Below are 25,363 nucleotides of genomic sequence, written 5' to 3' on the forward strand. Positions count from 1 at the left end.
TCTTTTACCATTCAAACTTCAAAACTGACACTTAAATAATGCCATGAGTTAAATTCCACGTACTCTAAAGTTATCTGATTTGAGAGTGATAGTTTCTGGTTTGAATTAACATGATAAAGCAGGTGCAGGAGCCGCTCCAGATAAAAGGCAGTGTGACGGCAACCATTTTGTAATTTCCATATCATTTATCGATTCATAAAATATCTTACCGTTTCTACTTTTCCTTTATCCACGGCAGAGAGGGTCACGAGACTGTCACGAATCTTCAATATACCGAAGAATTTGATTTCTTAATGGCCGGATATGCAGATGGGACGATCGGCGCCATTAATGAACGTCTTGAGGTGGCTTTTGTCTTGACAGATGACCTCACCAAGGACACCTGCTCAACTGGAATGAAACACCGCCCAGTATCGAGAAACTACCCCATTACGAATACATTTATGTGTACCTGTCCGTGTCATCCATTCTCCCACAAAGAAAATCCTAACTTTCTTCATTATTCCAGATTCCAACGGCCTGATAAAATGTTGGAATTACAATTTCAAGGAATGCACATGGACGACCGAAGAAAAACGTCTTACCGCCGGAATCGCATATCATCCTAGGAACAATAAGTTTGTCACATTCGGCGATAACAGGCGGATTAATCTATACGACGAAGACAGCAAACGGCAGGAGCGTGTGTTATCAGCGTCGTAATAAAAGAGTCTTACCTTAATTTGGCGAATACCAATTTCACCAATTTTTGTTTCCCACAGCGATGATAAGAACTCAATCAACGGACACACGCACACCGTAACGTGCGCGAGTTTCCATCCACGCAATACCAACGAATTGATTTCTGGTGGGTTGGACAACACGGTGCAGTTTTGGGACACGAGACAACCGAATGCAATGCGGAATATTTCAGGAGTCACAATTGTCGGCCCGGGGTTAGAATTCACACCGAAAGGAACAGAAGTACGACTATGTTGATACTAACACGTGGTCACACTGACAACAAATGTTTTACAGTTTTTAACTTGCTCCCCGGACGGGCGAACAGGCGCAACACTGAAGATCTGGGACTATGCGACTGGCAAGGAGACATTGAAATTTGACGGAGACACATTCAAGGTGGCACCGGTAAGTATACTAACTGCAGGCAATGTTGCCAGCCGTATAAATATCTTTACCTGCCACCAGTTGTACTGCGGGACATTCATCAATCGGAACCAGTTTGCTTGTGGTGGTGGGGAACCCAATTTCGTACGCCTTCTAGACATCAATACAAAAAGGTAAGTCTAGGGATGCATTCCAATCGCCATTTTTACTTAAGTCCCCACATTTTAGAATGTTGCGCTTGTATCCAACATAAACAAACCAGTCAAGGGTATCAGTGCTGGACCAGCTGAGCGCAATGAGTTCGCATTCTGCGCAGGGAAGCGAATCTACATCATCCGCAGCATACCAAAGTAATTTGAGACTTGAGAGGGGATTTAAATTAAATATGCGTTCAATTTGTTTATCTTATCGTCTTTTTTTCATTTATCTACATTTCATCATCTGTATGGACAATATATGTAACACTTCTTCTCTTCACTCGCTTAAATTTAATTAAAATTAAAAAAAACGACTTACAGGCTATCACACACGTAATGCTTTTGTTTTGTTTAGCGTTTAAATAATAATTGATACTAGATGAGAGAGAGAGGAAATTATTCGATAGCAACATTTATCCAATAATAAAAGTTTTACGTGCTAAGAATACACATTAATGTACATAGCCAAGAATAGAATATTGAAAAAATAGCGCGTCTTCTCCACCTCCTCATTTCTTGTTTTCTTTTTTTGTACAATACCAGTTAGTTTTTAGGGTTTAAGGCGAATTTCAAATGTTTGTTTCTTCTCGCATGTCCGGCGCTCACAATACTCGTAATTTTGTGTTTTTTTGTTTAGTATCTCACTTTGCGCAGTGATAAAAGACTAGATTGCACACACGACAGCCGAAAGTTGATCAACGAAAACTGCACACAGCGTGTCCAAAGTTAAAAATTATAAATTACTAAAAAAAAACATTCAAGTTTGAGTTATATACACAAAGGATTTTTTTAATTAAAAATTTTAACGAATTAAAATTTGCAAACTTGTTGATATGTGATGTGTGATGGTGTGATTTCGAAAATAAATTCCAAAACGAACAAATTCATGCATCACTCAGCAACTGCTATTGTTATTATTGTTATGATCTTTTGGCCTATCATTGGTCCGTATTATTCATCTTGAGACAGTAAATAATTTGGCAGTTACTATTTTCCGAGTTTAGTTTTCTGAGCGCATTGGTTTTTGTTTTACATTTTTGTGTATCGTGTAGCAGTTAAAATGTCACAGCCATTTGTGGAAAATCCTCTTGAGCACACTCGCTGCAGTGGCGGCGCGTCACAACCAATACTTACATTGTATTGTACACAGGATTGTTGTGGCGTTGTTTATTGATGCCTAGCTGCGCGAGCGGATGACTCTTGCCGTATTGTTGCTGCGGCTGGCGGCGGTTAGCGTTGTTCAATGTTGGTGGGGCAGGAGGTGACGAGGGAATCAAATTGGGTGCGTGACGTACCACGGGAATCATCGGCGGTCGCTTAAACTCACTCTCGACGCTTTTCTCCTGCAAGCCCAGTTTGAATCCAGTTATCAGTGGCGTTTGTTTAATCCTGACAGGACTTTTTTCCACGGATACCTCCACACAGGAATACCTATGCGGGTGTGGATGAATCTGTTGTGGCTGAGGTGATGGGGTTTTAAAATTGAAAGATTTTTCAAATTTCCCGCGTAATTCTTTCACGTTTTCGCCGGGATCTGACGAGGTGGGACTTGAGGGTTTTTCGGATTTATCCAAAACAGGGCTTGAGGGTACGCTGCGTCTATCACCAGTAACCACACCGCTGTTTTCCATACTGCTATTTGTGAGATTCATCTGCACCACCTTCGCATCCACAATGTTCTTCGCTTCAAACTCTTTTTTTAAACTTTGAACCATACCTGGATTGGTGGTGGGTTCTTCTGAATCCAAGTCTCGTCTGCCACCCTCTTTGTGTAAACTTTCGAGAAAGTTTTTCGCATTACTGACGATGTTCGAGCCAATATTGGAGGCAGATCGCGATAAACTGTTAGCATTCTCACTCACCATCAACTCCATGTTGGATTTCTCCGGTGCACTTGCAGATAACCTCGAGAGGCAGCCGTCCGTGTTAGGTGATGTAGTAATATTGATCGCAGCGGGCGTGTTTTCCACGTTGGAATTCTCTTCCAATTTCTGTTTTGTTCGCCGTACCGTACCCGGAAAGATTCCCGCTGCGTTGCTCTCTATTGCAATGAGATCCGAGTTGCCGTTGTTTGAAGGAATCGCACCTGCGGCAGAAGCCACACCCGCACGAATATCGTACGAACCCCAGGAACTGTTCCGCGATGGTAGGATGCGCGTATCACCAGAACCCCAACTCGAGTGCCGAGATGGTACGTCCCGTGTCTCACCCTGATAGTTTAGCCCCACAGCGCTGTCATACGACGACCACGAGCTCTGCCTAGACGGACAATTTCGAGGAATCTCTTCGTCGGTGGTTAAATTACAAGTGGGCGCGCGTTGTTTGCGCTCCTCGCGGTCAAACACCCGATCACAGTGATTTGAAAACATGTCCGGGGGCGACGAGGCCCCCTTCACATCGTCACTACTAGTCTTAATCGCGTCCTTTGCACTTTTAAAATCACAGTCATGCGTTGTTGCAGTTGTCTTGTTACTCTTCTGTTGTTGCTGATCTCCCGGATCCCAAATATCCTTAGATTCCGCCTCCTTTGACGTCCCACCTTCATCGGTTTGGTCATGCGGAAACAAGTTCAACACCAACTTTTTCTTCTCGCGCTTTTTTGCAGCCTCTAATTCATTCACCCTCTCCTTAACCGACGCCAGGCCTATCAAAGCGTCCTGGTTGCGATTGGGTATGTGCATAATTTGATTGGGTGAAACACTGTAAGACTCTCCATTGTCGCAGGGCAAAAGGACATTCCTTGCGGCATCCTTCAGTAGCTTCACTTTGTTCGTGGGCGCGTCTCTCGATATCGACAGCTCCTTCTGCTCCTCCCCATTGCGCTGATTGAGATTCTCCAATGAACGAAATGACGGCGGAACCTGCCGCACCTCTTCGCTTACCAAACCCTCCGGAGACCAAGACTTGGGACGTGACCCTAGCTGTCTTAGATCCTGCCCAGACATCGAAATCGTCTCCGCATGAACCGGCCGCGGTAGATTCACATTCATGGTCTTAACAATCGGCGTGGGTTCACTCCCAACCAAAATCAATTCATTCTTAGCAACAAGTCCGGGACTTTTCAGATTAGTCTCCGACTTGGACCTTTGAAGTTTCTCACGATTCTTCATCGCATCAAGAATACCCTGATAGGTCTCCAGCTGGCTGAGGAAGGACGTGTTGGGTTTAATACAGTTGCGCTTCTGCTTAACATGCTCCATAGCCTGCGCAAAGTTCCAATTGTACGCCTTCATCGCATAGGCAATCACCACGGAAGCAGACCGCGACACGCCCATCTTACAATGCACCAACACCTTCGACCCCTCGCGCTTAGCATTCGTAATATACTTAAACGTATTGTCCCAGTGGCGTAGCAAGTCAGTCTTTTCATCGTCATACACGCGCACATTGTAATAATCAAAAGTGCCCGGAAAAAAGTTGTCAATCTCGCGCGTCACATTGAGGATATGCCCCACCCCGTTACGCTGCAACTCCTCATAGTTAGAAGCGTTCCACTCGCTGCCCAAATAGACATGGTCGAAGATCTCAGTAGGCGCGTCCATCTGCCCCAAAATGGTCAACATCTCCTGATCGATGAAGCTCTTGTACTCGGCCAGATCCATATCAAAGAGCTCCTCTAGCCGGGAACGAATATATTTGCTCGTCACCTCGTCCAAATCAACGGACATCATAATCTCTTTGAGCGTGCATTTGATCACGCGCTCTGTTTCAGCACGTGCCGTAGGTTTGGTACGTGCTGAATCCGGTGAGGGTGCCCGCCGTGATTCCAGGCAGTCCATGGCGTTCCACTCGTTGAGGCAGGAGCGATCCGATTCGATGCGCGATTCATAGTAGTGCACCCACGCGTGCGTCGTCCCGCCTTGGAAGTAGTTTTGATCGCGCGCCTTTGAACTCGCCTTGTGCAGCGTCTGCAATGCTGACCTGCAAGCACAAATCAAGATTCCCTTCATGATACAATCATAGAATTCCCGAAGGAATAAGCAATAAGCAACCTTTTAGAATTCCACATCAAAAATGAACCTCTCCGATTGACAACCATGATAATTAACGAGTTTTCTTTCAGCGATCGAAAGAAATCGAATTATTTCAGTTGTGCAGGTGATACAGGGTGTTTAGAAGCAATTTTTAGCAAATTTAAATGAGTGATAGAGTCATTCCGAGTCTGACCATCTAGTCAACCTCCTCAACACCAACGTCAGAGCACAAAAATGGTAACACAACTCGTACGGACCAAAATGGCGACGTAAAATTAGCAAAAATCACGATTTTTCAACGTAAATTCACACAAATTTATGAGAAAAACACACAAAACACACTTGATTCACTCAAATCAAACACAATTATGCACTTTTATCTCTGCATAACGGACCGAATGAAAAAAAATTCGCGCAGCGCACGCGCGACTTAATGCGTCCGCTGTCGTCGAGCAACTAAACATGAATTCATTTTCGCTCGTTTGCCTTCGAAATTATTTTATGGCGAGAGGAAAAATCATAATAAATGTGGGCATTCATCGAACAACAAAAGAGTAACAAGTTAGCGTTAAAGTAAGACAGAGTGTAGTGGGTCGGCGCGCGCGCGACCGCCATGTTTGGTGATTCGCGGATGTGGGTAGACCACTCTACACTAGTAGACCAGCAAAATCGAAATAATCAAACATTCAAACGTAACCGAAACGAAAATATGCACACTTACTTTCAATTGTGCCAATTGCATGCGCAAAAAAACTAAATAAAACATGACTTAAGTGAGCATTATTTGTCGGCGCGAAGTTAAATTCAGTTCAAGAGAGTTAGTTAAGTCGCGCGCGCACGCGCCCAAATAAGTTCGCCGTCGCGGCGGCGAGCCACGTGGCCATTTAAGGGCCTCGGTGCGCGCAACCTTCGGCACCGGCCAAACAAACTTAAAATTTTGACTGACATGAATGGACAGACGAAATTAACCACATTCAACTCGAAAAGGAAAGATTTGAGGAGTGAATAAACTAATGTACGAGTAGAAGTTACACAGCGAATGTGATGCAAGCGACGAGCGACAATACGAATGCACACACAGCCAATTAGTCTATTAATATGCGCCGAAATAGTGCATTCTCGGGCGTCGGCTAAATTTAAGTCAAGGTAAATAAACACACATACATGCGCATGAGCAGATGAGTTACGCGGAGGGAACAAATTTAAAATTTCCAACCAAAAAAAGCACGGATATCATTAATGTGCTCATTAAAATTTATGAATAACTGGAATGTGGTATGAAATATTTATTCGCAACTGTAGGTAAACTTGTTATCCTTAAATGGAACTTCCACGTACGTTTACGGCTTATTAAGGGAACCGGTGCGCGCGGTCGCGCATGCGCAGGAAGTGAAACAAGTAATTTAAGTGTACTTACCACATAGCTTGCACCGACACCGGCTTGAAGATGTGATGCCGCCCACAGACAGTCACGCTGAAGCCACTGAAAAGGAAAAAAAACATACAAATTTATAAAACATATTAATATTATTTTTATTTTTCAAGTGTCAAAGTTCGCACGACTCGCGCTGCGTTTGTGCTCAATTACCCGGCGTGTGTTTGCTGCGCGACCTCAGTCGATGAGCACATTAAAACAAAGAGCTGCGACCTGTGGCTCTGCAATTAGCCACAATCACCTCGAAGCGTCTTAAATCTCAGTCGCGCACCGATCATCATTACCAGCATGCACACACGCGAAATGAAATGTACTTCTTCGACTTTGCGCGAGAGTTGAAAACGTTTAAAAACAACTTAAAGACGCGACGCGGGGTCTTTAAGTAATTTTAGCTATACGTTGATATTTTCGTGTCAAGTTTACGCGGATAATTTGGTCACATCGCAAACTTATATTCGACCTAGAACCAAATCCACAGATTTTGCAAATTTTTTTTTCTCTTAAAAAAAAAAAATCAATTTTAAACTTACCCATCACCATCCAACGTGATGGCAGTATCAGCAAGCACCTTGAGCACCATGCCGACCGTTGTCCGTTCATTGCAGTCAATCCCCAGAAGGCAGGACTCTTCAGCACGCGCGCCCATCCGTGAAACCACCACCAGATAACGCGTGCGATTCGCATGGACACTTTCTAATTTTACAGCCTGAAATAAAAGCAAAAAAATCGAAAATAAATTCACATCATTCGAAATTTCCAACAAAGTACCATCGAGTATGTAATATTATGCTCGGAGCGTACGCGCAATTGCGTCACGTAATCGTGCGCACACAGTAAATAACTAGAAGAACCAACCGACAGTCACCTCTAACGATTTCTTCATGTCACGAATTTATTTCCAGCGCGCGCCATACAAGATACACGGCGATTCGTATTTTTTCCAGACAGAAATTAAATTATTTAGCCACAATACACCTAGTTTCGTTGCGCAATGAGCTGCTAGCGTTTTGTCGCACTGACCTAGTTCAATTTAATCTTCGGATGCCTTTCAACGTGCAAATCCATTTTACAATCGCGTGTCAAGCCGTTCAACATCTTTTAATTATTAGCCAACATTTCAAAAGGCACAATTCAAATACTTTTAATTACGTAGAAATTCTACATCACGAACTCTTAGCAAAACTTTGCAAGATGTTCTTGAAGATGAGACTTATGCAATCGCAAATCGTGAGAGTTTGCATTCCGCGACCTTTCAGCGTAGATATATTTGCAAATAATGCAAATGTCATTTAGATTGCGGTTGTAAACTACTCACACACAGAGGGCGCGCGCGTCACAATGCAAATATCATAAATATTTTATTTGTTATTCCAGTTATCAGTTATTTTTAGTCTGTTTTTATTTTATTTTTAAACTAGTCGTAAATTATTTTTCGCATAAATTGCGCACGAAATTCAAACTCCAAACTTGACCCAAATAAATTAAACACGCGAATAATCCATTCGTTCATTCAACCATAGCACAAACACTCGCCTACAAATATGAGTAGCATTGCGAGATTTCTCACAATTCATTTATTAATTTGAGTGCGCTGTGAGCGTGAGCAATAAATCATGCTCAGATTTAATTATTTATTTATTCTGCAATGATTGACATTTATAAATTGATACCTTTCTAATTACCTACGTTTATAATCGAATTAAAAAATCCAAAATAAAATAAAAACTGATTATTTTAAGCCGAAATGTCCATATTTGGCGAAAAACGTGGAAAATCGTCGACCATGGTCGTGCGGCCGCGTATGTCAGCTGCTTTATTTAAAATTTTCGGCACTTGGCGCGCGGCCAAGTTTTAAAAATATAATTACGCTCGATCGTCCGTCGTTTAACTGCACACCAGCAGCGTTTTCATTTTCCAAACTCTTTAAATCAATTTTACAACGCGGCAAACATCGCTAACACGCAAACTTAAAAAGCACTGATAATTTTCAGCGTTTCAAGGAAAATTTACCACGAAAAATAATCTTCAATATTGATTGCATAATATTCCGAAGGCTACACTAACAAACTGATAATAATAAACTATAATTTAAATTTTATTACAAACAAATCAAAACCCGTTTTAACGTGTTTAAGTGCTTATAAAAAAGGAAATGAATAAACAAATTTCATAACTTGTTAAAAACCACATCCGATTTCTATTCACCGCACCAAAATATTAATCAAAACATTAAGGCAATCAAAAACGTTTATTTTAATGGCGTATTCATTGATTTTATTGATTCGAAATTAAGGTAAATCAAAATTTCTCTTTAATTGCTTCCCGAAATCTTTAAATTACTTCAAACGATTTAAACGTTCAAGTCTCGACATTCAACTTTGCATAAACAAGCTACAAACACAAGTTGAATGTTAGTTAAACATTTGACACATTCGCACGTTCCTAGTAGAAGTGTTTGAACAACGTGTTAACTAACTGAAGCACAACTATTGTGTCGTGGGTTCAACATAGTTTATTAACACCGCTTTATCATATGTTTATTTATCGTCTATCATATTTATCACTGATTAATCATGTTCGAATCAATATCTGTAAATAATACGTACCATTTTTAAAGTCTCCTCGGGTCGCAACAGGTAGAACATAGACTGGAGGTGTTTCTGGATGTTGGAGCCGGCGCTGGCGCGTCGCGACGCCTTCTGGGCCTCGGAGGCGGCGGGTAGGACCAGCGCGGTGCCCTTGCCGGCAAAATAGCATTCACTAAGACTGGAAAAATAAAAATTTCATATATTATAATCAATATTTAATTTTAAAAATAAATAAAAATTAAGACCTGTCTGATAAGCCATCAAGATTAACAATGAAATCGGGCGCAACGTAAAACAAAGTCGATTCCGCCGTGGCGATCACTGATGACTACCCGCACATAGAGGGCGTCACACAGATTATGCTACTAAATACACACAATACGGGTTTATTTGCTTTTTTATTTTCTAGTTGTCGCACAAGTTGCGCACCAATAATCCACGTAATTGCGAAAAATTTGCAGTACAACGGATTTGCGACGTTGTTGGCGATTATTTTTTGCGCGAGCTCACTCACATGCGCATGTGACAAAAGCGACGAGTGCACTAAAGCGCAAATTTTAGGCGAAATTCATGCCGCGGAACTCGCGCGATCCCGACGTGAACCCAACCAGTGGGCAGGAGTGACACGCGCGTGCAATACACACACAAACACAAACATACTCGTATTTATCGCATAATATTACAATTACATTCGATTTTATATTATATCAAGAAAAAAATTGGATTCATATACAGCGCGAGCGTATATTAATTTACATAACAGAGCAAAATATTTGCACTTTTGTGGTTTAAAACCTTGAAGTAGGAAAAAATATAGTGTGACGCAAGTGCATTAGCCTGTAAAAAATAAAATAAAAAACGAACCAACGAAACAGATACGTGTGGTGATTCGATATGTTTGGTCAATGTCAAATCTAACCCACCAGATGGACAATAATGTGCATCCACAGTTTCATCCTAACTAATATTATAAATGCCAGTGTAACGTTATTTGTATGTTTGTGGCGCAATAACACAAAAACTATTCAAACAATTTTTATAAATTTTAGTACATAAATATTATAAACCTAGGAGAATAACATAGACTACTTTTTGTCGCGAAATATAACCTATAGGGTGTTTAAAATAGCAAAATTGTAAATAATGCACTAATTTGAATATAAATGCGCCAGTTTTCAATAAAAACATGTGCACAACTTCTGAATTTGTTGGTACAGCATGCATGTCGACTATAAAACGGCAGAGAACGATTACGATTACAACATTATGCGAAGTAATGAGGCAATGCACCGCAAAAAGGAAAAGAAACAAACTCTCTAGTCGTAAAGTATATGGCGGAGCTATATAGTTAAAAACTAGATGATGAAAAAGTATATACTTCTAGTTATGATATCACATCACATCACCATCACCATCGGATCGCATAGCAATTAAGTGGAAATTTCATAAAAGAAGTCAGAAAGAAAAAATTTCACTTTTTAAATCGCCAGCTACACCTTAAACACTTAATTATTTAAAATTTCAACAAATCAATACATAAAAATAAGATAAATTGAATCAATTTAACTAGAAAATAAGATATTTATACGACCTATAAACACCAATCATTATTAATTGAATTAATTTACACAATTCCCACGTTACAATTTCATTTGTCTTTCTTTTTATCATTCTTTAAACAAAAACAATCATTTTTATAAAATTCGTATATTTTGATATTAAAAATATTCAAATGTTAAAATCTAAAGCAATAACCTATGCGCGTCTTTAAAAGACATAAAACAAAAGTGCAACGACTCATCGACACCGACGATGCGAGAATAATAACAATGATGTTAACCGCCTACGTGCTACGTGCAACGATTTTGCTTTCACTCGACAACCACACAACATACACACAAACAAGAGAAATAAAACAATATGGCGTCGATGCACGTGTGCATCCGCAATTATAAAAAAATCATAAAAAACTAGATAGGTGCCTATTACCTGTCGATTTTTAATATGCACACACTCAACGCACAAAAGCCGCGCACTTTCTGAGCACATAATACGATGCCCACCATCCTTCCCCTCCAGAACTATTGGAAAAATAAAAGTTTATGGGCTCTTCGTGCAAGTTAAAACAAAGTCGAATCAATTTGTGTGCCCTGCATGCAAATTGCACAAAGAGTTTCCCGCCATCGTGGCGACATGGCGACTGTTAACCACCAACTGGTAGGTAAATATACACAACAAAGGTAATGAAAGGGTTAGGGCATAAATAGAAGAAGGGGTAGATTTCATGGAAATGTGTTATATTCACGGTAATGAGTACTTGGCACCACCATCGCGATTGTGCGATTAGCGGTTGCATGATGGGGGCTCAAAACACGCAACAGCAAACATATACTTGGGTAAATAAAACCGGAAATGCGTGTGAAAGGTGAAGGTGACTGGAATGTAGAACACAAAACTAACTAAAATCACCCTTGTGGACAATGTGAGGACATTCACCTTTTTGGAGAATCAATAAATCAATGGTGATTGATTTACCAAAAATAAAAATAAAAATTAACTAATACGGTACTGGTAGTTGGTTACCAGTGTTGCCAACCTAGGAATATTCCCCTATTTCTAGGGATATTTATTTTAAAATGATTTTAAAGTTTGGTTATGTGAGATTATCTAAATTTATGATAATAAAAATGCTTTTGGGATCACTGGTTGCTACCGCTTGTTGTTGTTGCTTACATGACGCGATGGTGAAAGTGTCGACGGCGATTTCGACAACGAAAGCGAACACCAAAACCGGCGCGGATGCAGGCAGCAGCAACACCTCACCACACTACGTGATCAGATAATCAACACACAAAATAATTACTGCTTCTTTCCGAAAACCACAAAATTTACCGAAAAAACCGTCTATGCTTGTTTTACTGTTGAATCTTTGATGTTTAATTTTATACATACACAAGCGACGCATAAATATAAATAGCTGCGGCATGCAAGGAGGCAGATGAGGATTCAGATGAAAGCGACATAAACACAGAAAGCAGAGCCAGTGATCTTGACTCCGCAACAAGAAGAGAAAACGAAACGAGTCAAAGAGTCATACCGCAGAGGCAGTCAAGTTCAAAACCCAGGCGAAATTTTAATTCATAATCGGTCGAAACAATGCCACCACGCACCAATTTCAAGAGAAACTTGAGGTCAGCAAACCAATTTGCAAGTTGGTGGTTGTTGCATGACGAGTGCGTCATTGTTGACCATGACCTGTTTCTGCATCCGCATCTACTCTCAGGGGATGGTGTGGTACTACACGTGCAACCTTGATCATCAAAACGTGTACCCTCGGCCGCAATCTCAGTTTCAAGGCCTCCACGTGCCACAACGGCGCAAACGGAAGCGAAACAGATAAAACCCAAAGCGCAAAACTCGGTCAACGTCCAAAACCTTGAACTGTGAACTTTCCACAAGGGTAGAAAGTCGTAGGAATAAATCATCGATGTTACATTGTGTTTGTGCGAATCGAGAATCACCACAAAAACCGAGCGGAAAACACGCGAAATATTAAAGAATCGCAGTTTCTTGGAACAACAAAACAATAAATAACTCTGACATTGAAAATGGAAAAAGACCAGGTCCAGACAACACGTGGCACACAGTAAAACACCAAAAACATTCTCCGTTTCCCCCTCTCCCAACAGGCGAAAAATCCGCGTGTAAATCACTCACCGAAATGCGTAGGCGCCGTTTTCGTTGGCCGCCAGCCAAAAACGCAATAAATCGCCATTCGTCATCTTCAGCTTGATTTTCATTTTCATTTGCATCACAAACCACTATGAAATATACTAATTAACACTTGATTTCTCTACCGTACAATGCGTCGCGTTTCTAAAGACTGTGTAAACACCAGCGTAGACAAAAACTTAAATACATTTCATTATCAACCCTCACCACACAACTCGTAGGCGACGATAATCAGTGATAATAAAACATACAACACACAAGTCGTGTGGTATTACGCGGTAATTCGGAATTGTCAATGCGTTTGTCGTGACCGTGTACCCAAAAGTACAATTTGCTTGCAGTTGGAAAAATAAAAGTCAATGTGCTTAAACGGGCACAATAAACGCGTTTTTAAACTTTTTTTACTCACAAATTTTCAGAAAATGCAAATGGCCGAGTGAAAAACCTTTATGTAGGTTAAAAATTTAAATTTTCCAGCAATGCACAAGCGAATGATAACAATATTACTAATATTTAACCTAAATTCTCGTCGAAGGTGATCAAACAAATTTCAAACGACCAGGGTTTCTTTGCTTCAAGGGCCAAGCACACCTATTAAACAATTAACTGGTTGATAATACTCAAGGCGACTTTAGTAAGATTTTGTTTAAATAATTTTATCGCCGTTTTAACGATCCGCATCCAATTTATGCACGCAATTATTGCATTTACGACGTCTTTCCTCTCTGGAACATGAAATGATTTAAAACGACATGTTATTAGCCATTTTTTCGCAATTTCGCATTCGTTTAGCTCCACTTCTCGGTGCGTAATGATAGTGTTTAATGCCTCGCATACCTTCATGCGAAACTGCAACAATTATTGCAAAAACAACTCGCGCATTAGAATGTTTTGACATAATTAATAAATGTGTACATTATGTCATACATTTTCTACAGTTATAGTCGTGCAATTCTATAAAAACTAAGCCAGTATGGTCTTGAGAAGAAAAAAATCAGGCAACAACAAACAACGATTTGATAATTTAGCTTGTCCCAGTTCACATCGCTGTCCATTGATATTATAACTATAAAATATAAGCGCGCATTGTTGCAGTTTTTGTGTGTGTGTTTGTAATAGTGCCACGCAACTTTGTTGCTTTGCTGTATTATTGTTCGTGCGAAACGAAATTCGGCCGAAAACGTAATAAAAATGACTATGGACTAAGAACAACGTAAGATACCGACGCGCAAACAAAAGTCAATTACGAACACAAACAAAAGCACGCCGGTGCAATACAAATTTATCGTAACGACTATAAATTCAGGCAATCATGTAATCGTATTATCGTAATAGTAAGAATTAAAATTGCAACAGTCACGATGTAAAAAATGTTTACAATAAACTAACTCACTCCAAATGTATTTTTAATGGTATTAAAATAAATTTACTAGGTACCCCTGCGCGTATTCGGGCACCTGCGTGACTACCCTAATACCCCCACTACTACTACTCAAGTATACGTGGTGCGCACGGCACTCAACCTACCCCCACCACTTTTTGCGGGTCGCCCGCAGGTATAAAAGGCTAGGGTGCGGTGCGTCTCGCGCTCATACTGTCTGAGAAATCGCTTCTAAGACGCTCCCCCTGGGTAGCAATACCTTAGGAGCATTTCGGTTGCTGGTTCTGGGTTCAAGCCCATCGGGGCAAACTCTCCGAGGTGTGTTTTTAGTGGGTCGGGTACGTCGCCTTCTGCGAGGCCTAAACCCCACACGCTGGTCACTCGATCCGGCCAGCCGTCTGTTAAGCAGATTTTACACACCTCTAAAAAAAAAAAAAAAAAGCGTCTCGCGCTCAGTCGTGCCTGAGTCGTCCAGCTGTCCAGTCGCAGGGTCCTAAGATCTACCCCCTCCCCTTTTCCACGCGTTTCGCTTCCCTTTCATACAACTCTTCATTTGTTGCGCGTTCTTCGTGAATAAAATTGTAGAAAAATATGGCACCAAATTATTTTCGCATTAATTTTACATTAACCATAGATATTTATATATCATATTCGACGTTTTCGTGTTGATACTTCTATTGTTTCAAAAACAAAGCAATAAAAATGTAAAAAATAACTCAAAACAAAAAGCCAATTCACTGGAGCACGACGCAAACGTGGTTGTCGGTAAGTGTGAGGTCGTCATGCTTTCCACAAAATTAAACACACAACAAATAAGCAGTGGCGGCGCCATTGCAATTACAAATTGTGCGATTTATCATTTTCCTCGAGTCGCTCGCTATTCTTTCTCTCAAGAGTCACACAAGCGCCGCGAAAAAAAAAGTATAAATTATAAAATAAAAGAAAGCGCGCGCTCCACAATCAGCAGATGTGGTAGATGTATATGCAGATACCATTTATGATAAACAAAGAAACTGCTCCTCTTCTTGACAACTTAAGTGACATCGTGACATGGCGCAGTAAAAAATAAAATATGAACGAATCTTGAAGAAAGCATCGCATTAGCTGAAATTAGTCAAGGCAGTCGCGCATGCGCGTAGCACATACACACACTTACACACACCTCAAACTCAATTCAAGTCAACTCTTGTGTGCCGAGTCAAGGCGGAAGTTTGCGACCCGGAGTTGACCCACTTTTGCTGCTTCTATGAACCAACCAACCAACCAGCAAACACCACACTACAGGTCGACCAAAAGAGACACATAAAGATGAGTCAGTATATTCAGTGAGGAAAATAAAATTTAATTAAACGTACAGTTATCGGACTTACACTCCACTTGGAAAGATTGATCATAAGCTGGCTTCCGCGTGTGCGTTTAAATGTCGCGAGCGCGCGAATTAATGCAAATCGCAGTGTTGTGTAACAAATTATATTTTACTTTTACTGCACGCTCACTTAATTTCACAGCCAGACATTTTTCCGTGCCAACTTCCAGGTGTAAAGTAACTGAGTAACAATAACACTTATAGGCAAATATAATGATCGAGAAAGTGACATCCTACATTTTACACAATATTAAACATTCATTTACTATTATTTTGCACGTGCAGAGATTGTGCAATTGGGAAATTATCTAATAATCTTCAAAATTGATCATCAACACATCTAGGAAGTAAATTTTAATCAAAATCTTAATGATTTAATGAAAATGTTTGTTTGTTCCTTCATAACTCTAAAACCATTCAAACAATTTTGATCAAATTTGGTTTGTAGATAGTTTGGACTAAGGAGAAAAACATAGACTACTTTTTGTTGTTAAAATATAACATACAGAGTGTTCAAAATAGTTTTTAAAAACAAAAATCAAAAAAAAAAACTCAAAGCGAAGTAAAAGCGAGTAAAAAATGATATTGCACGGAAATGGGTCCGAAATACGCTCGTCGTCCACTCGTGCGCAAATCCCTGCTACACTGGAAACGACAATGAAGCGTGCCTATTGTGATTACGGCTTGAATAATGCCCGCCTGATAGGTAAATAGAGCTCGTACACACACGTCGGACATTGTTGCCGCGTTCCATGTACTTATTAAAGTTGTAGTAAACAACAATCGCGTTCGACGCATTGTTCGCGGCGCCGAGAAATATGCATCCGCAAAAGGAATTAAATCGACCTTGACGTGACGTGACTGACTTGTAATAAAATTGCAACTTTGCAGCTGCAAACGCAGCAAAACTCGATTTTGCGCACCAAATTTCAACACAAATCCACCATCATCAAAGTCAAGGTTAATTTTGGGCTAAGAAAGTAAAAAACCAGTCAAGCACCACGTTAAAGCTAATTAAATATAAATAAATGAACATTAACGTTTGCATTTACATACATACGAGATATATGAAGTAATAAGATCGTAAAAACACTTTACACAACAATGCGCAGTGCACACAAGGCCACTCAACAATAAAACCGAGGAAAAATTAAAATTTTAGCCAAATTAAGTTAAATATGTATCCAATTAACCTTCCAAAAACAATTTTAATTCTTACTGAAGCAAATCAATCCTTGAAAATTGAATAAACGCTATTCATGGAGTATTTTACCCCACCACTTGCTTGGTGGATAAGTCGTTTGCGCTCATTACAACTACGTGGAACCTGCCGAGCACTTATTTTGCTTTTTTTAGGGCAAATTGCAGTTGAAGTTGCTTTTCTAGTTCTACGGTTGTTCTAGAATACAGTTTTCTCGGGAAAGAAGCAAGAAGCAACCGCGACATGTCAAGACAACTTAAGTCAACTCAACTCAACTCAACTTGGCGCTGCAAATCCAAAGCAAACTAAAATAAAATCAGAAATAATTCCAGTCTAACTGCATTTAAAACAGCACCACTGTTGTACGGCTTTAAAAGCTTTCAAGTGCTTTTAATTTTAATTTCGCTTGCCGATAGAAAAGCCGACTGCATTGAAAGCCTTTCAATTGCTTGTGCATTCGCATTGCAATATTGATAAATAATATTTCAATCGGTGGACGCAGCCGCTCTTTAAAACAGTTTATACCGGCATTACATGTTTAACGAACCACAGCGATTGAGACTCAACTCTCCATCCATTTCAAGATAAGACGTTTTAATTAGCTTGATTTATGAAAACTCGAGTAAAATCCGAAATACATTATTCGCGTAATTTCTACACCCGGATGTCAATACAATTTCAAATTTAAAATTACACGTTTTGATATCTTGAGTGAATTGCACAAGTTTGTACCGCACGCAAACAAATCCATCGAAACGTTTAAACACGCAATATTTTATTATTTAAATAAAAAAAAAATCTATGTAATTATTCAACAGCATGTCATCTGCTCATGAATCGAATAGAAATTAAATTTATTAACGCATAAACATTGAATGCAGCGCCTAATGACGTGCATTATGAAAGTGTTTCCGTTGACGAATGATATACGACTTTATATTGTTTTATTCAAGCATTAAAATTCTTGCCGCAGCTAACGGTCATGGAAATCGCGTAAAAATGCGATGCAAAGTGGAATCGAAAGCAAATCAAATAAAAGCATGCGGTAACATTTCGCAATGTGCAGTGTGTACTGCATTTAAATGAATAAATCCCGTCTGAATGCGCAATTGAATTTCAACTGTCTTGTCTTGTCAGAAACCGACTTAAAAATAAAATAAAAATAAATAGAATCTAAGAGAATGTCTCAATTAAACACAAACTGTGATTGGGAAATAATTTGGTCGAAATTATGAATGTGTAACCCACTTTTGCTCACGTAAAATAAAAGCGAATAAAATCCGGCGTGCGCCTAATTAACGATTACTTCATTTTCGATTACAATAACTAATTAAATGCGAGGTTGTGTTTACCGAGCGTTAACTTTACCGATTACAAAATATATTACAATTACGTCCAATACCATCTGAGGTTAAATTAATCTCTATCTATATATATATATAAATGAATTGCTGTTCGTTAGTCTCGCTAAAACTCGAGAACTGCTGAACGGATTTATCTTATCTTGGTATTGAATTATTCGTGGAGGTGTAGGGAAGGTTTAAAAGGCGAGAAAAATTCGAAAAATTGCCGGGAAAATCCTCAAAACAGCTCTTTTCTATAGAATAAAATTTGACATTGAGATTCAATCATAGTTATAGTTAAATAGTTGAATTCGAGATGGCGCGCTGAAGTGCATTATTGACAAAACTTTATATAAATAACTTCTTTAAATTAAAATTGCTAATCTTATTGATAGAATTGACTCTTACTGCGAGTATGTCTAGAACAAGAGAGTAAAAACGAATTACATTTTTATTAAACACTGCTGGAACGAAGTCGCGGGCAACAGCTAGTGGTGTTACAAGAGTGTCAAAACTAAGATGTCTAAAACAATGCTTTATATTTAGAAGGACGTCGCAAAGAACTAGTCTTCTTGTGTCGTTGGTGTTCCTAATTTTATTGTTTCAAGTGTTCAATTTACATATTTTATTTGATTGCGCAACGTTCGCCGCAAATTGGCAAGCTAAGGTTGTCAATGAATTACGCCAATAAACAAAAGAAATAAAAGTGCTCGTATTTAGATTTTTTTCGGTTTAAAACAAAAATAAATAGTTTGTTGTGTTAATGGATTGTTTCAATTATGTCAATTGATTAACCTTGTTGCTTGTATTTTTAATTTTTTATTATATAAACCCTCATAACATTTATTTTTATGTTGATTTTTAATAATTGGTTTGGAAATATTTGCAAGTTATTATTTCATCTACAATATGATGAAATAAACGGAATGAAACGGAAGTTCAGCACATTAATCAACGTTTAACTGCGTGTTTAGTTTTCACGGTTTAGATTATGTGCAAATGCGGTAATTGACTGCAATTTTCTTATTATTGCTTGTTGCACCTAGAAAAGAAAAAAATGCAAGTAGCTGCGTTTATTCTTACGCATTGAGTTTTAACAGTTTTAATAAAATTTAAAAATTTAAAATCCAAAATAAAAATTCAAATAAAAAGCAAAAAAACTATAAAATAAATATTTTTCATAGGATAGTTATCATTATAATGACATATAGTAACAATATAACAATGTTGTCGCCGTCATGCGTTGCGGTTTTCTGCGACAAGATTCTTTCCAATTAAGAATATTAATTAGCAGCAAAGCAGTGATAATAATATTTACTTCTACGCACAGATATTCACAGAGTGTTCCAAACAATACAAAAGCAAACATTAAATGAATCACTATTATGAAATAAATATTAATTAAAAACGTAAACATTCAGTATGTGTGTTTGTCGTTACGTCGCATAGAAAGAACAACAACAATGTCACAATTACGCACGAGATGCCACATCTCGAGAACTGCTGAACGGATTTATCTTATCTTGGTATTGAATTATTCGTGGAGGTGTAGGGAAGGTTTAAAAGGCGAGAAAAATTCGAAAAATTGCCGGGAAAATCCTCAAAACAGCTCTTTTCTATAGAATAAAATTTGACATTGAGATTCAATCATAGTTATAGTTAAATAGTTGAATTCGAGATGGCGCGCTGAAGTGCATTATTGACAAAACTTTATATAAATAACTTCTTTAAATTAAAATTGCTAATCTTATTGATAGAATTGACTCTTACTGCGAGTATGTCTAGAACAAGAGAGTAAAAACGAATTACATTTTTATTAAACACTGCTGGAACGAAGTCGCGGGCAACAGCTAGTTTTGTATTAAAATTAAAAGTGACTTACCTTTTTGAATTTCGTCCCATGTCGATTTCGTCGGTGATATTAATCCCTGTTGTCGTATCCTGCAACATAAAAACACAAAAATACATAAGTTGAATTCATACCAAGCGATCAATGATAAGACTAGGACACGTTGGCTGGTTGGATACAAACATTATCATTCATTCTTTATTCCTTATTCCTTATTCCACTTTCGAGCCCTTTTATTCCCTGCGTCATGCATACCAAAGCAGACTTCTTTCTTGGACGTTGATAGTGTTTACAAACTAGGTCTACTACAACCCCATGTGGGGTTGATGCACTCATCAACCACGAACCACCAAAGGAACACCAAAGAAAAAATCAATACCGCCTATTTCGCACTGCGTTCAACTCAACTTTAGAAACTTGAATGTAATTCCAAAGTGTATGTAAAGACAGAGTATGACTCAACTTTAAACACAGTGTACTTAAACAAAGTACCAAGTCTTTAAGATGAATATTCCATGTGAGCGTGTGTGGGTAATTAGGTTGATGAGGTTAACGACATTCTATGCGAGAGCGACGCGACGCACAATCCACGCTACAACTTTATAACTAATAAAAATAATTGAGATGTAAATGTGGCGAGGATTAAATTGTTTTTCAATTTGTAATGTACCTACAATTGTCACTTTATTAGGAAATTTATTAAGAAATACTAACACTCTAATCACGTTGTTTGTTTTTTATGTGCTTTTTTGTACAATTGCGACACTTTAAAAGCAATTTCCTGCTTGCGCATTGTTTCCGCGATATAGGTATAAGTAGATATATTTTACCGGCTGCTGCTTTCGCTCATTTTGTCATTTTACTCTTGTTGCCGCCTGATAAAACAAGACCGTAGTTAAATTTCTCCATTTCACTTATTTCAATCTCGTTTTCTTCTATTTCTGAATCATACAAGTGGTTTATTACATTACCTAGTGCTTAAAAAGGGTAATAATGTAATAAATAAATAAAACACAAGTCGGACTACGGTTGTGCTTACCCCCACCCCTCCGCCTCTCTTTAGTTGTGATTTTTTGAATTTTTTTGCTACAAGTACTTTCACCTCGTAGCATTGAGCAGGACACGACGCACGATCGCCATTTACGGTGGGACGTCACTGATGCACAACCAAAGTAAACCGCGCACGCGCAAAATATCAAAGTCAACTCGACGCTTAAGTCAATATTTCAGTAAGTCACTTGCTCAATCAAGCGACTTCTGACATGGAATTAAAAATCAATCTGGAATTAGAAATCAATTGATTTAAAAACTAAATTTCTCTTTTTCTTTTTGCTTTTGCTACATCAATCAATAGACCTCAGAAGTTAACCTCAAAAATCAGACAGGTATGCAATGAAAGCGAAATTTGATTGTATGTAATGTATTAATGCGCAATTGCGATTGCAAGCCAATATAGAAATCAGCTTAATCCGGTGCGTATCAAGAATTCCGATCGCAATGACATTTTAAGTAACTAAAAGTCTCTTAACTCGCGAAGAAATTTTATCTAAACTAGTGCACAACACGATAATCGTAAATTTCCGTCGTTGACACAACAAGAATTATGAGAAAATAACGCGGAAACTTTTTACGCACATTGTTTTCTCGTTTCGCGACGTTTCCGCAAAGTGACATAATTTATTATCAGATAATATTAAGAAAATTATAAATATGCATCGTTTGGAATTTAAATTTAAAAGACCCCAAGGCATAAATTATCGCCGCTGTTGATATGAGTCAGTCAGCGTTATCAATTCTCGAAAGTGCACACACAATTGGTTGAAGCAACGGTAACCGTATAGGTGTACACAATAAAAACAAGATAAGACTACCCGTAGCAGCAAACGGCGATATAAACACCAAACGCTCAACTTTCAGTTTCGATCAAATTCATTACAATCAGCATTGTGCACTTTTTAATGACCCACTTTCTACTAGCGTCCATTCGCGTCTACTCGCAATTGCAGTGCACTAATAGGTCATCAAGGCATCATCAACGACAAATATTTAAAATTATTCCCCATTAGTGACTAATGTTGTAAAACAATTAAATGCACAAGCTAACATTGTGTGTATTGTGTGTAGAGAACGTTGGAAATGTCAACAAACAAGTTTATTGACTGGCAATAAATACAAAACCAACCAAAACATCATTGAATTGTCTCTAAATATAATCTTATCAATATCGAGTCATCACAAGTGGTGTGATGCTACAAATTATTACGTAAAATATGACTAAAAAAATTCCTAGTTGCAACAACTGAAATTCTCACTAATTAGGGATTCAAAAAAAAGGAGCAGATGTTCCTTTTATAAATACTACCTACCCACACAAAAGCTAATAAATATTTTGTGTCCATTTAAAGTAAAAATCGAAAAAATGTACTTATTTAGTAATTTCGCACATTCCCCGACCTGCAGCCAGCAATCAAACAGTAATTCGCGCAGCGCTGCAGCCGATTGTTGCTAAATAAGGCGAAAAATACGCGCAGGCAACGCAATCTCAAAGAGGTCACGAGCGCGTCCGCAAATCGCGCGAGATAAACCCGTGTCGATTACAAGAACGCACCATAATCTGCTTAAAATGAAAAATTTCAACGCTACCAACACATAGTATGCTCTATTTAATCGCCGGTAAATACCTACTACACCCAACTGTCTCGTCTTGTCTGGTCTCTTATGATGATGAAGATGAAAATGAAGAAAACCGGTTGCTGCCGATGGCAACTGCCTCCTGCACAGAAGTACACACACACACAAGAAGCGAGCAAACGTAACAAACACTACATTATCCAATTTGATCTCAAACTAAACCAGGTCTCAAAAGGGCAGGCAGGCGCAATCGAATTGTTTCGTCATTTGCCAACATTGTGATCTAAATATCCAACATTCACACGATTGCAATTCGTGTGCAATGCGCGCGATGTGACTTCCTCGTCCTCATACCGATCACATCACAATTTAGTGACTCACGATGTGAACTTACGAGTAAATTTTAATGATGGGAGATTTCGGTAACCGTACAAAATGATTCATAAAATCTCATTAAAGACGCAAAGCGTGCAAAACGATTAAAACCCGCACAAAGAGCATCATCACACTTTTGTTTTTGTTTTTAACTTGTAATTTCTTTTCTTTTGTTTCATGCGCAGATAAAACCGTTGTGCTTCGTATTTTGCCTTCAATAGTGTCATTGTCTTGTGACCAGCGCGTTTAAATATAGATCTCGACGATTTCTGTCTTAAACGAGCCTCGAAAGTGGCGAAAATCGCGCGAAATGTGCGCAACGCACCGAAAATAGACAACTTAACTAAATTCCAGTGAAAATAAAGCTGGAATATATTAAAGAATGTGTGATTGTGCAAACACTCAGTGTAATACGCGGTATAATGATGAATGCAAGCCGAGCTAAGGTAACAAGAAACAGATGAAGAGCAACAGCAACTTGCCAGGCAAGTTTGTAACGCTAAATTAATTCCCCTCGCAAGTCGCAAATTGCTCACAAACCGCGCATCGCTGCAGTCAAGAATGAAGAACACAAAAAAACACACACAAATTGTAACCTTCAAGAAGTTTTCTTTTTGTTGATTTTGTTACCATGGTAACCAATATTATGTATTTTTATTTATTTTCCTATCACTTACTTGAGAATGATGATTATTATTGACGAAACAAAAGTGTCGAATTTTCGCCCTTGGCGGCGGCGCTTTTTTGCCCACGGGGCCGTTGCCCGCTTGCTGCTGGCAGACGATGCTCTCCCACGGTGAGGGCGGGTTGGGCGCCCGTGGCGGCGGCAGAATATACAGCATGCTCAATGATTATTCAAACGATTACAACCCTCGTGTTCTCATCGCGTATGCACTTTCACAACACACAAACAAAACAACCAAATGGGCTAACACAGGTCAAGAATCAACTATGTGTTACTACTACGAATGTTAGTGGCACGTACTGCAGGGTTAAAAATTATAATGAGCACGTTGCGCGACAATTCTACGAGTCGATGCGGCCCACGCGCCTGCCGAAACTGTACTGAGAGCGAAGTTCGACGAGTGCAGACGCTGCGTCTGGCGTGAACTCTCACCGCGCGAATAGTGACGATTCATGCCGGAAATGCACGAAGACAACTTTGCGAGCGATTCCGTTGTTTCTGTCTGTATGGAAGCCGCAGCGCCGGAATAAAAAGCAAACCGCAATGTTCACGTCGATGAACAACGCACGTGTGCATCGCAATAATACATACAAACTTTTAACGTTATCAGTAGAAGATAAGTTTAGGATTATTTAGAGTGTGGACAACAAAATGACAGATGGATGCGTAAAGTGTGAAAGTAGCTTTACATGTGCAATTATCTAACCTCAAATAAACCAAGCGCAACGAGCGAAAACAATACCATATATGGTCTTATTGTTAATCATGGATGCACTTCAACATGATTTTTAAATTTTAATTTTTTTAATTTTAAAAAATGGATGAAATTTAGGTTTTCTTACCGTTTGCGGCGATGTGGTGCTGCTGGGGCTGCGCTGCACGGTGACCAGGGCCATCCCTGCGGCGCGGGCCCCCTCAGGCGTCGACGACGTCGGGCTCGCCACGCTCCCGGCGCGCTTGCATGTGTCCTGTCCCCCAATCGACCCGCGACGACAGACAACTTTGCCGTTATTCGCACTAAAGCACAGTTAATTTCACTGTCAAGTCTCTTACTTGCACCAAGGTTCTCTCTGGCTGGCGCGCTGGTGGCAAGGCTCGACGCGAATTCACAACATTCTCGGAAGCTGCGCGGGCCCCATCGATCTCGTCTCACGCCGGGGTGGATTTCGCGTGGATGCCAGCGCGGACGCGGCGAACGCTCATCGCAACGAAACACAACAAACAATGCCCCGCGATGTGTCAGAGTACAGAGTGTCTGTCAGTGGTCGACCAGAGCGTTCGACGCCGACGAGGCCGATGAATTTCTAGCGAGCGCACGGACTCGTAGCGAAATCTATGAATTTCTTTGTTGAACAGCGCAGAATAAAAAATGGACAGCTGATTGCAGCGCCATTGACACTCCGTGGTGATATTTGGAACTAAAACAGATAAAGCTAAACCTACACTATAAATAATTTAAAACATGAAATAACAATAAATAATAAAAATACAATAAAATA

The 25,363-nt window shown here is 39.3% G+C and overlaps 2 protein-coding genes across 6 annotated transcripts; one reads left to right on the forward strand and one right to left on the reverse strand.

Annotated features, from left to right (window-relative positions):
- The first annotated feature begins 11 nt into the window (after positions 1 to 11).
- On the forward strand, positions 12 to 1,584 carry LOC135803690 (WD repeat-containing protein 5-like). Its single transcript, XM_065317365.1, has 7 exons — positions 12 to 169; positions 239 to 453; positions 509 to 698; positions 762 to 963; positions 1,018 to 1,128; positions 1,189 to 1,279; positions 1,334 to 1,584. Exons 1-7 carry the CDS (start codon positions 111 to 113, stop codon positions 1,459 to 1,461), a joined length of 996 nt encoding a protein of 331 aa, XP_065173437.1. The 5' UTR covers positions 12 to 110; the 3' UTR covers positions 1,462 to 1,584.
- On the reverse strand, positions 1,503 to 25,203 carry ssh (Protein phosphatase Slingshot). Of its 5 annotated transcripts, XM_065317364.1 has the most exons (7): positions 23,857 to 24,247; positions 20,207 to 20,265; positions 9,320 to 9,479; positions 7,244 to 7,419; positions 6,696 to 6,761; positions 3,167 to 5,225; positions 2,857 to 3,080 (listed from the first exon to the last, which is right to left on the reverse strand). In XM_065317364.1, exons 1-7 carry the CDS (start codon positions 24,019 to 24,021, stop codon positions 2,991 to 2,993), a joined length of 2,775 nt encoding a protein of 924 aa, XP_065173436.1. In that variant the 5' UTR covers positions 24,022 to 24,247; the 3' UTR covers positions 2,857 to 2,990. The 5 variants fall into 5 exon arrangements, with proteins under 5 accessions (XP_065173433.1, XP_065173432.1, XP_065173434.1 ...); XM_065317361.1 differs by lacking the exon at positions 23,857 to 24,247 and adding an exon at positions 24,707 to 25,203 and having other exon boundaries at positions 1,503 to 5,225; XM_065317360.1 differs by having other exon boundaries at positions 1,503 to 5,225; positions 23,857 to 24,244.
- Positions 25,204 to 25,363: the final 160 nt, after the last annotated feature.

Source organism: Atheta coriaria, unplaced genomic scaffold (genome assembly GCF_025399875.1).
Source record: "Atheta coriaria isolate IRGN ID8LTWV9N9 unplaced genomic scaffold, Caltech_Dcor_3.1 hic_scaffold_3_pilon, whole genome shotgun sequence".
Lineage (NCBI taxonomy): Eukaryota > Metazoa > Arthropoda > Insecta > Coleoptera > Staphylinidae > Dalotia > Dalotia coriaria.

What these genes read in the sequence shown, in the direction of transcription:
- LOC135803690 (XM_065317365.1), top strand. Translation starts at nt 111, where the DNA reads ATGATAAAGCAGGTGCAGGAGCCGCTCCAGATAAAAGGCAGTGTGACG. An exon ending in AGTGTGACGGCAACCATTTT is followed by an intron (nt 170 to 238) that starts GTAATTTCCATA and finishes TATCCACGGCAG; the next exon opens with AGAGGGTCACGAGACTGTCA. An exon ending in TCTAGACATCAATACAAAAA is followed by an intron (nt 1,280 to 1,333) that starts GGTAAGTCTAGG and finishes TCCCCACATTTT; the next exon opens with AGAATGTTGCGCTTGTATCC.
- ssh (XM_065317360.1), bottom strand. Translation starts at nt 24,021, where the DNA reads ATGCTGTATATTCTGCCGCCGCCACGGGCGCCCAACCCGCCCTCACCG. An exon ending in ATGGGACGAAATTCAAAAAG is followed by an intron (nt 9,480 to 20,206) that starts GTAAGTCACTTT and finishes TTATTTTTCCAG; the next exon opens with TCTTAGTGAATGCTATTTTG. An exon ending in ATCACGTTGGATGGTGATGG is followed by an intron (nt 6,762 to 7,243) that starts GTAAGTTTAAAA and finishes TTTCCTTTTCAG; the next exon opens with TGGCTTCAGCGTGACTGTCT.